Source organism: Photinus pyralis, unplaced genomic scaffold (genome assembly GCF_008802855.1).
Source record: "Photinus pyralis isolate 1611_PpyrPB1 unplaced genomic scaffold, Ppyr1.3 Ppyr1.4_LG3b, whole genome shotgun sequence".
In the NCBI taxonomy this organism is placed as follows: Eukaryota; Metazoa; Arthropoda; class Insecta; order Coleoptera; family Lampyridae; genus Photinus; species Photinus pyralis.
This window is the reverse complement of record NW_022170510.1, coordinates 14,805,077-14,815,625: the sequence shown is the minus strand read 5'-3', so window position 1 is coordinate 14,815,625 and position 10,549 is coordinate 14,805,077. Positions and strand designations below refer to the sequence as shown.

Sequence of the window (10,549 nt, the reverse complement as noted above, 5' to 3'; positions counted from 1 at the left end):
TTTCATCACTCAACAATACAAAAAAAATTGTTCCTAATTTTGAAATTGGTGATAGGCATGCTTAGGTGAGACTATCTCTTGTTATTTCTAAATTTATTTTAGTACAAATATAGACGGGTTAATATCCAATTTGTTACCTCTTGGTTGCACGAACTCTCTTGAGAAAGTTCCACTAATATAAAAATAGTGCTCTGTACAATGAGACGTTACAGCTCATACGTACCTATTTATTGCTAAAAATATATAATATCGGCGCTTCCGGTAGTTTTAATAACTTAGATTAAAAATAAAAGTGTTTGATGTTCCCCGTTAATTGTATTGGAGATCTATTTTAAAAGAAAAATTAAAACATAAAACAAGATACTCTGTAACAACTTTTGCACGGAGTACAGGGGAAAAGGGAAATGCGTGTGTAATTTATAAATTGTTTGGCGCGTATCCCTAAGTTGGTGGACCGGGTGAGTTCTGAATTTGGTACACGTTGTCATCACAAACGACGACTTCATCTTAAACAACTCGAATCCATGCATTTTGGGCGATTTACGTCGTAGTTTTTTTTGCTGTGTTAAAACGTGCTATAAAAATAAGTGTTATAAATAAATACGAAGAATGTTTGCATTAAACACAGTTCGTACACACACTGCCTTAAGTTATGTAATGTGAAAATGTGGTGAGCATTCTCAGTTTATTGTGTGAACCTCTTTCACATATTTATAATCAAAATGCTTCCTGAAGATTAAGTGAAAATACTCCCTGTAATGACGTTGAGGAAGTAGGTCTGTTCCATTTCAGATATTATCTGGCTCAAATTTAGACGGCATCTGATCCCATACTAGTGCTATTGCGCTCATGCTATATATAGAGAACCCGTTCAAACAATTTACGGCGTTTTGCTGAAAAGTTACAGAGGTTAGAATAACTTATCATGTTTTTGTCGTAAGGATTGCACTCTTCTATAATGCATCATCTTTATCCACTTGCAAAGGGAGATCCCTTATGTCCGTTAGGATTTCATCCTCAAGTGAGATGGCCAACGCGTTGTAAACGTTGCTTTAGGTAGGAATATATACTGCTTACAAGTGTTACTAGCTAATTTGATTTAAGGGATTATAAAGAGCATGGTGGTAAAAGAAAGGAAGAAGAGCTGTCCCTCAAAAGAAACGACAGCACTTCTTCTTCCCCAAATTTAAACTCGTGGTCCATAAGGTCCGACGAACACCGACGTAGTTGGTCTTCTAATTCAAACCTAACAGAGGACCAAACGAGCAAGATCGCCGTGAGGGACGTGGGACCAGCATCTTGGACGTCAACTCCGGATTTGGCACATTTAGAAGATAGCACGCAAGCAAATATTCCAACAGTTAGTTTCACACTTCCCAAGAGAAAATCGTTAGAAATAAGTAGCAATACTCGCTCACGTAAGACCACGCTGTTATTGGAGGGAGTGTAACTTGCACAAATTTTCAGTGTCAGATAGTTTTTCAACTCGAGAAAAATCTCCAGCGTTTAATAAAAGCGAACATTCATCTACACGGGCGAAAAAAATTCAGGCCATCAAAGATGCTTCACAGGAAATGAGCAAACGTATTCAGATAAAGGAATTAAAAGCAACGGTGGACGAAAGCACTAATCATGATGTACAATTTCTTATTCAAGTAAATACATGTTATGTACATAGTCCACGCTTCAATGTCCTAATAACGGTCTAATAACGCCTTTGTTTGTTATTGTATTGTAAGCGCTGTTTCCTTAGTGCCGTCTTGCTAATCACTTTACCCATACTACGTTGTTCAATATTTCTTGCTAGGACCAGTACTAAAGCGATTCATGTAGGTTAAGTCCAAACCAAAACAAGAACAATTCAAATCTTTCCACGAAGGCACGGAAAGTGAAGACGACACAGTTAGCATCGCCGGAACCGAAACAACCGACACTACTTTGGTCGGTAATCCACATGAGCATGAAATGCAAGAACAAATTGACAGTTTAAGACAGGAGCTAGATGCTATGAAAACAAAATGTGAAAGGTTGGACAGAGAAAAAAGTGATCTCTTACTGCGACGCTTGGCTTCAATGGAAACCGTAACAAGCAAGACCACCGCAACCGAGGTACATATCCATGGTTTATGTCGTCATATTACTAAAATTCTGCTTCCAGGTATTAAAACTGCAACAAAAGTGTAACGAATTGCAGAGCCAAATTGAGGACAGTAGAGACGAAAAGAAGTTTCTAGCCTTGAGGGTAAAGGAACTGGAGGAGGATGTCGATAGTAGGCCGACGGCTCAGGCGGCACAAAAACATGCGGACGAACTTAGATCCAAGCTGCTGGCTGCAGAAACGTTATGCGAAGAACTCATGGACGAAAATGAAGACATGAAAAAGGAATTGCGTGACCTTGAGGAAGAAATTGAGGAACTACAGGATAATTTCAGGTAAGCCAGTGCTTCGTTATCTAAACGTAGATTTCGGTAATTCCCTAGAGAAGACCAAGCGAACGAGTATACGTCACTAAAAAAAGAGCTGGAGCAAACCACTAAAAACTGCCGAATACTTTCGTTTAAGCTTCGAAAGACTGAGCGAAAAACAGAACAACTAGAAGTGGAGAAAGGAGAAACCGAAAAGAAGTTACGCGAGGTAACTTCCCACATGTCCGAAGGCAATCATCTACTTCGATTGTTTCAGGTTTCAAACGGCAATAACGGCATGGAAAAAATTAAGCATCTGGAGCAAGGACTTAAGGTCGCCACTGAAACATCGTTGCGATTGCAGAAAGAACTTGATGAAACTACAGCCAAGTTACGTGCAATCGAGGAAACGAGTTCCAGCAAAAAAGCTTCCGCAATCGGAAACATTCCAAAATTGTCTTCGGACGCGGTACGAAACAAACATTAAACTATGATTCCAATACTACTGAACCCATTTTTTGATCGCAGAAAGTGTCACGAGAATCTCTAACGAGAGGTGGCTCACAAGATGACCCAGCGCAGATTTTGAGGGACCTGCACGATTCTCTGGAAAGAGAAGCAGATCTCAGAGAGCAACTGAAGTTTGCAGAAGAAGAGGTACAAAATAAAAATGTAGCGTATATTAATCACCATCTCAAAATTTTAATTAGCTTAACCGGTGGACCAGGAAAAAAATGCGACCGGTTATATTTACGCAGACTAACGATTCGTTTAAGTTTCAATTTCAAACGGATCACGAACTGAAAGTGAGAGAGAAAAATCAGAGATCTCTGGATGTACAAAATAAAGGTTGTCAAAGCGATCCGATTGAAATGTTTCACGTCAGCTGCCAAACTAGTGCAGTGTTCAAACCAAATCCACTATTTCCCATGTGGAATTCATCCATAAACTGTCGCGGATTTTCTATTCTTAGAATGTATCAACATACGTCTTCATTTTCTCCAATGGCTACCCTGCTTACCCCCATAGGTAATTGAGTTGTATTTTTACAGGCTCAAAATTTGCGCAAGAAAACTTCGCGGATAGAAGATGATAATGAATCCTTGGTATTACAGCTGAAGAAAATGGCTACAAAGGCTAAAAGTATGTTCAATCCTCACTCACAAATTTATTCTTTCAGTTGCATAATTAACAAAGCAAATTTTGTTTAAATTATTCCGCATAAATAACATCGCTTTCGTTACTAATATTTGCCCTCCTTTTAAATTTAACACCATAAGCCATTTTCTACAGTTGCCATGTTTTAATTATCATTTGACATATTTAATTAACGTGCAGTATTTCTTCTTTTATTTATATTACACTTCCCACAGACCGAAAGGGAAGTCCTAATCGACTCACCCCCGAACCAATTATCGAAAAGGATGAAGGCATTTCAGAAGATGATCCAACGGAATTGAAGCTACTCTTAGAACTAAATGACCAAGAAGTTTCAGTATTACGAAAAAAAGTAGAAGAATTAGAAGCGGAAAAGGATACGCATAAAAAGAAAATAAAGGATTTACAGGATAAGTTAACTACAAAAACGTCCAAGAAATCTTTATTAACTTCCGTAAAGGGCCAGGAATCCCAGGACAAGAAGTTAAAGGTAGTTGCAACCCCTAAGCTCCTGAGAAATAATATTCTTTTAAAGGTGTTAGAAGACGAAACGGTTAACTTAAAAAAGCAGCTGGCAGAAAAAGACAAAGAGACCGAAAGGCTTAGTGCGGAGCTAAATCTAACTCAAAAACGAACAAAGGGAATGCAAAAGAGCAAGTATGGTACCTATATACTCGTCCAATTTTACTAACGCAAATTTTAAGGTCACTAGATATAGCCGACCCACAATCACTCGATGTGAAAAGACAACTTCAATCGATCGAGCAAGAAGCTGTGGTTTTAAGAACAAAGATACAAACGCTAGAGAGTGAAAACGAAAAATTGGCGGCCGATAATAAACGGCTTCAGCTATTGCGAAATACAAAGACGTCAAAAAGCGAAAAAGCGGGCGAGAAATATATCGATAGAATTGCGGAACTCGAGGTGGAATTGGAATATGCAAACAAGAAAGTCAAAGAATTAGAAAACTCAAATGGGAAGCATAAGTCGAACGATAAAGAGGGAGAAAATAACAGGCAGAAACCATTAGTCCTTGCTAAACAGTTCAAAGACAGAATTCCTAAAAAACCTTCGGAATTCACCAGTAAAATCCAATTGAAAAATATGGTCAAAGATTTGGAAAGTGAAATTGGTTTGTAAATCGAATGGTAATGTAGTGTTATTTATATTTTTATTTAGGTGATATCTTGACAGCTTTGGCCAACGCCGAAGGTTCAAAAGGTAAATTAGAAGCTGAACTGCAAGAACTAAAGTCGCGAAGTAATAACATTGATCTAACTAAAAATCTCGAAGAAACTAAAAAGAGCTTAATCGTTGCCGAAAAGGAATTGCAAAATGTGACGTCAAAATACTCTCAAGATAGATCTAAATATGACGATCTAAACAACACGCTAGTAAAAACTAAGGAAAACTTGAGCAGCCAATTGGAAGAGAAAAAACAGATTCAGAATGAACTCTCTAGTTTTAAAGATAAACATAAAACTTTAGAGGATCAACTGCGCAAACAAGAGAAGGAAGTGATGAGGTTGACGACGGAATTGAGTAAGTGATTAATTGATACCAAATTTTTCTTCATCCCATTCCTATATCTAGAAAATGCAAATGCAAAACAGCACGAAATTATCGCTCAGAAAGGACAAATCGATGACTTATCCAATGACTTGGCAAAAAAAGATAAAGAATACGCCAAGCTTAAACAAGATTTCGACGAAAAAGAAAAGTCACTAAAAGACGTAAGAATTGCACTTCAATCTTCAACTAACCATATTATACCTATTTTAGCTGACAGTCGCAATGAAAAAACTTGGTGATGCGGAACAACTACTACGTAACAACGAAGATACGATGAAAAAGAACGACAAACAAAATAAAGACCAAATTAAACAATTGTCTGCAAAGGTATGTACTTTTAAACACTAAAGCAAGTAATATAATTTCAATTCCAGTTGGAAGAGGAGCGTGAAAGATTACGACTGAAAGAATCTCAACATCTTGACCTTTCGACAAAGTGGTCTGCGGACCACAAAGTCTTCGAACTACAGATCGAGGATTTGAACTCAAAAATTAAGTCCTTGGAAAAGATAATTGTAACTAAAAACACTCTAATAGAGCAACTGGTAATCGTCGCTAATCAAAATACACGATTAAAGTTTTGTTTACAGGAAGAATCCGTACGAAAGGAACGCGAGAATGTAACTTCCACAAATCTCTTGGTCAATAATAATGAAATTAATAGTTTAAAAGACGAATTAAATAAGACCAAAGCGAATTTGCGAGAAGTTGAATGTAAACTAGAAACATCGAGTAAAGGAAAGAAAACTGCGGATGAGAAACTTAGGAAGGCCGAAAACGAACACAAAAAAGAAAAATCAGAATTAGATAGGAAGGCAGCCGAACTATCCATAGAGCTGGAAAATGAAAAGAAGAGGTATGATACAGTGAAAGTTAATCGTGAAAGGGAAATGAAGGATAAAGAGACGGAACTGAACGCATTAAAGGGTAAGATTAAGACGTTAGAATCGTCATCTACCTCTGGCAATAAACAAGTTTCGGAAATTAAAAAAGAGTACCAAGAAAGGATCGATAGTAAGTGTTTTCAGAGATAGACGCGGAAAGTAATTCTCTCTTATTTTAGAACTTGAAAGTAAAGCGGCTAAAGATCAGCAACAGTATGAAGATTTAACTTCTAAGTATGAGGTTCTAGAAGAGGAATATATTGTCACCAAGGCTAAACTTGTCATGGAAAAAGAAACTGTTTCCAAGTACGTAACGATTATTTTTATTACAACGAATGTTTCAGAGTTATTATGTGATTAGTGTAAATTGTTTTTTTGTTGAATTTCTGAGACAACAAGCAGTTATTGTGCCGTTCGCTACTATGCATATACAACTATTAACAATGCTGTATTGTGTTAAAAATACACGTATTACTATTTCAGTCAACTTAAAGCAACGAAACGCGATTTGGACAGCTTAGAATTTGAGTTGCAGGAAGTAAAAGAAACTTACAGTCAGAAAAATGAACAATTACAGAAAGAAAAGCAACAAATTGCGGTACGTACACCAAGACTGGTGCAAAGACTGACTAACCTCACCTCATGTGTTATAGGAAAAAATGAAGACTTTAGAAAAAAATTGCCAAAAGGGTTTAGATACGTTTGGATTTGAACGAGGTAGGTTCAAAACGCTATTAGAAGAAAAAGCGTCCGATCTGGATCAAATCAAAAAGGAATACGAGGTCATCTCCGATCAGTTAGAATACATGCGCAAAGAAAACGATGACTTAAAGAAAAAACTAGATGATTACGATAAGGTATCCAAAATTCAACGCGTCATAAGTGCAGATACGTCTGCTATGGAGAAGGAAATAAAACAATTACGTGGAAGGTAATAATAATAAGATTATTTCATGCACATTTACACACAAATTTATAGATTGACAAGTACGGAAGAGTTACGGAAATCTGATTTAGCAGAATGCAAGTTGAGATACGACAGTCAAGTTATAGCGATCAATGAGGAAATACGATCTCTTCAAGCACAACTCACTAGATTCAAGCGCGAAAGAGATACATACAAGCATATGCTTGAAGGTGCTCAGAAAACCATAGGGGATTTAAAAGCATCTTCTTCCCCACGAAAGGAACATCGAAGTTCTACGGCTAGTTTTGATGAAGTACTAGTAGCCAATTTGAAATGCAAGTATTTCTGTACGGCAGTTTTTAGGTAGAGGAGTATAGAACAAAAGTGGCATCTTTGGAACAACAAATCAGTTGCATGGAAGATGAGTTATCCGAGGCTCGATTGGAGGCCTCTAAATCAAAGACTGAATTAGTATCCGAAAGGTCCTCTTGGGAAATTAAAATGTCGGAGGTGCATTCGAGGGTCAACGAAGTGAGGGTGTAAGTACAACATTCATTTTTCACAAAATATTTGTTGCAGTTAGAGGAAGAGCGAATATTGAGTAGTGGAAGGACAAAAATACCCGGGTTAAGGACGCGAATGGAATTGGCTTGGCATAAAGAAAGAGAGGAACAACAACGGCTACTACAAGAAACTTCTACTTTAGCGAGAGATTTAAGGCAAACTTTGTTTGAAGTCGAACGAGAAAGAGACAAAGAACGTCTAGAAAGCAAGCGCAAGCAGGAACAAATCAAAAAGACTTTAGAAGAAGACCAAGAAGAAAATAGACGAAAACTGTCCGAACTTCAATGTGATCTTTTAGAACTGAGGGATGCTCACGCGAAATTACGCACAACGAACGAGAAGTTAAGAAGAGAAAAGGAGCGACATGAAAAAGAAAGAGAAGAATTAAGAGCGGTGATTAGTGAAAGAAAACGGTCCGAACTGGATGATGACAGAAGAATCAATGGATTACTTGAACAAGTAGAGATGTTAATGAAACTAACTTCAGGTGGAGAAAGTTCCGAAAATGAGGTGTACACTCCTACTCCACCAAGAAGGACCAGAGGGTCTAAATCTAGAGAAGCGTCTCCAACGTTAGAGAGAAAAGACTTCAGTAAAGAATCGTCGGTGTCTAGAGACGATCGTAAAAATCAAATCCAATCCGTTATGCTACGACTGAACGACGTAACAGATGAACTCCGACGATATCAAAGACTGGCGGAACGAAACAGAGACCGGGATAGGATTAAGAGAACAATGGGACTACGAAGAGCCACTTCTACCGAACACGACAATGTTTCTGACCTAAACCAATCACAGAAAGAATTATCTAAAAATGGAAACATAACCACAAATCTGCATCGAAGAAGTTTGTCCCTAGAACACACGTTTCCAAACGAACAAGACATATGGAGGAATGCAGATGATAGCTTATCAAGCTTACAATCTATAGACGCCTCCTCCGACATTGAAAGTAAGTGGGTGAAAAGAGATGCGAGCTTAGATAGCAGACTCTCATCAACATCGACGCAAAGCGAAACGGGCGCCGTTGAGAAAAAGAAGAAAGGTTTAATAGGCAAATTAAAAAAACTAACGAAATCTAGAAGTATAGATGACAAGGACCCCGGGCATTTTTCAAATCCCAGATCGCTATCATCTAAGGTAACTACACCGTAATAGCAAATTGCAAGCCTAATTCTCTCCTGTTTAGCCAAATTCTGGTTCAGACGTTAATGAAGATGTAAAGGATAGTAAGAAGGATCTGAAAGATAGACTTACAGGAATCTTCAAACGTGGCGGGTCTTCTTCCAGAAGTAATAGTTTAGAAAGACAGTCTGCGGATAAACACGATAACAGATCTACGCAGCGCCCATTAATGCCTAATGGAAGTAACCCCAGTATTTCGCCACCTTCTCCAGTTGTAAGTAAATGAAGTAGGTACTGAGACGAAATACGAACGGACTTTTTGTTATAGGTTGATACCGTTAAAAGATATTCTAGCAAACCAACCAAATATAAGTGAATGTATTTAATGATAAGTACACGAAATTCCATTTCACATATCCCATTTTTGACAGAAGAGTTTGTTAAAAGTATTGAATTAGCAGATAGTAATGAATTGCAGACAAGGCAAATAAAATATTCGCTCCTATTTTTTTTTATTCCATTTGATTCTCTCTTTAGGTTCACATTTCAGGTGGACCCGAGAAGATGGTGTGATGTGTGATGACCCGTGGCGAGTGGGTGAACTGAAGGGGGTTATGTTTTTTAATTTTTGAAAAAAACTGATATGCGCACATAGACTTGGTTTAAAATTATAATAAGCATCAATAGATTGCATAGAGTATATCTTATAGACTTATATATAAATATAGAGTTAGGAAGGAACATAAAATCAAGAATAATTTTATGATATTGCATTCCATCCATATAGAGGATAGTTACATCGCCTCTGAAAATCCAGTTAATACACTGTTTTTATTTGATATTTTGGAAATTTGTATTGATGAGCGATTTATGTTTGGAATAATGCCTCACTCTTTTGTGTTCAGTGGTGTTCTGCAGGTCAATTCATTGAATACCAAGGCTAACTCGTAGTTTCTATGGTCAAGAACTAATGCTTCATTGTGTTGCCCATTAGACAATGTCCAAATGATTATTTCGATAGCTATTAATTAAAAATAGGACGCGATTTGGCTCACGATTGAAAGTTCCACAAATATATTCAGTAAAATACGATATGGAAGGCATTACTTTGCAACCCCCTCCTCATCCAATATAATTGTGGATCATAAAATCGTAAAGACGCCAATTTCTATTTTAGTAGAGCATTGAAGCGCTAAACGAAAGGTACATTTCACTAACAAGAAACAGCAAAATTTTGTATGGGATTGGATGGAATTACATGCGGGTCCCCGCTGACCATAACGACCAATTTGAAATTATGGCCACAACCCCCAAGGATGACCACAGTTTCCGACTCTGGATAATGACTACAACTAATTGAGCACTATTTCCAATGTCACTCGTACTTTAAATGACCTCATACGACGTCTTATCGAAGTATCTATTAACAACAACCCCTTACATTTCGTGGCATTAAATTTTCGTTGTTGTATGAGATCCGAATCATCATCGTATCACCATATCATTTTAAATTTAATTTCATTTTTTTAGTTTTCAAGATATTTGAGAAAGATGAAAGTTTTCCGATTTCGTTTTTGGTGAATAAGTACCGTGGCAACTGTTAATTTCTCGTCATTTAAATTTGCACATTATTACGACACTTTTTAAGCGAAATTTTTTGTTATCAACAAACAACCCCAACAAGCAACTACTAATATTGCCAGCTGTGAGAAAATAAAAATTAGCGCTAATAACTTCAAAATAAAAGACAATAATATGGTTATTTGGTCACACTAAAAGATTTGTCTTAATAATCAACAATTAAATAATCTCACTGTGTTCGCAAAAAAAGTCCTCCATAAGCTTTTACATACCAATGATCTCTTCACTTTTTAAGAGCATCGACTCGAAACGAGCTTTAAGGGTCTTTAAGAGCTTTAAGCGCCTTAAAATC

The 10,549-nt window shown here is 37.2% G+C and overlaps 1 protein-coding gene across 4 annotated transcripts; it reads left to right on the top strand.

Moving 5' to 3' along the window:
- Positions 1 to 203: 203 nt before the first annotated feature.
- LOC116166664 (trichohyalin-like) lies at positions 204 to 9,121 on the top strand. 4 transcript variants are annotated; one of them, XM_031481698.1, is made up of 26 exons: positions 204 to 670; positions 793 to 1,056; positions 1,105 to 1,418; positions 1,468 to 1,655; positions 1,834 to 2,109; positions 2,159 to 2,433; positions 2,482 to 2,635; positions 2,684 to 2,875; positions 2,935 to 3,063; positions 3,117 to 3,435; positions 3,780 to 4,054; positions 4,100 to 4,221; positions 4,269 to 4,696; positions 4,744 to 5,106; positions 5,158 to 5,297; positions 5,347 to 5,463; positions 5,511 to 5,681; positions 5,727 to 6,150; positions 6,200 to 6,326; positions 6,504 to 6,618; positions 6,674 to 6,951; positions 7,000 to 7,240; positions 7,291 to 7,458; positions 7,507 to 8,631; positions 8,681 to 8,890; positions 8,945 to 9,121. In XM_031481698.1, exons 2-26 carry the CDS (start codon positions 959 to 961, stop codon positions 8,990 to 8,992), a joined length of 6,297 nt encoding a protein of 2,098 aa, XP_031337558.1. In that variant the 5' UTR covers positions 204 to 670; positions 793 to 958; the 3' UTR covers positions 8,993 to 9,121. The 4 variants fall into 4 exon arrangements, with proteins under 4 accessions (XP_031337558.1, XP_031337559.1, XP_031337557.1 ...); XM_031481699.1 differs by having other exon boundaries at positions 204 to 1,056; positions 1,468 to 1,637; XM_031481697.1 differs by having other exon boundaries at positions 204 to 1,056.
- The last annotated feature ends 1,428 nt before the right edge of the window (positions 9,122 to 10,549 follow it).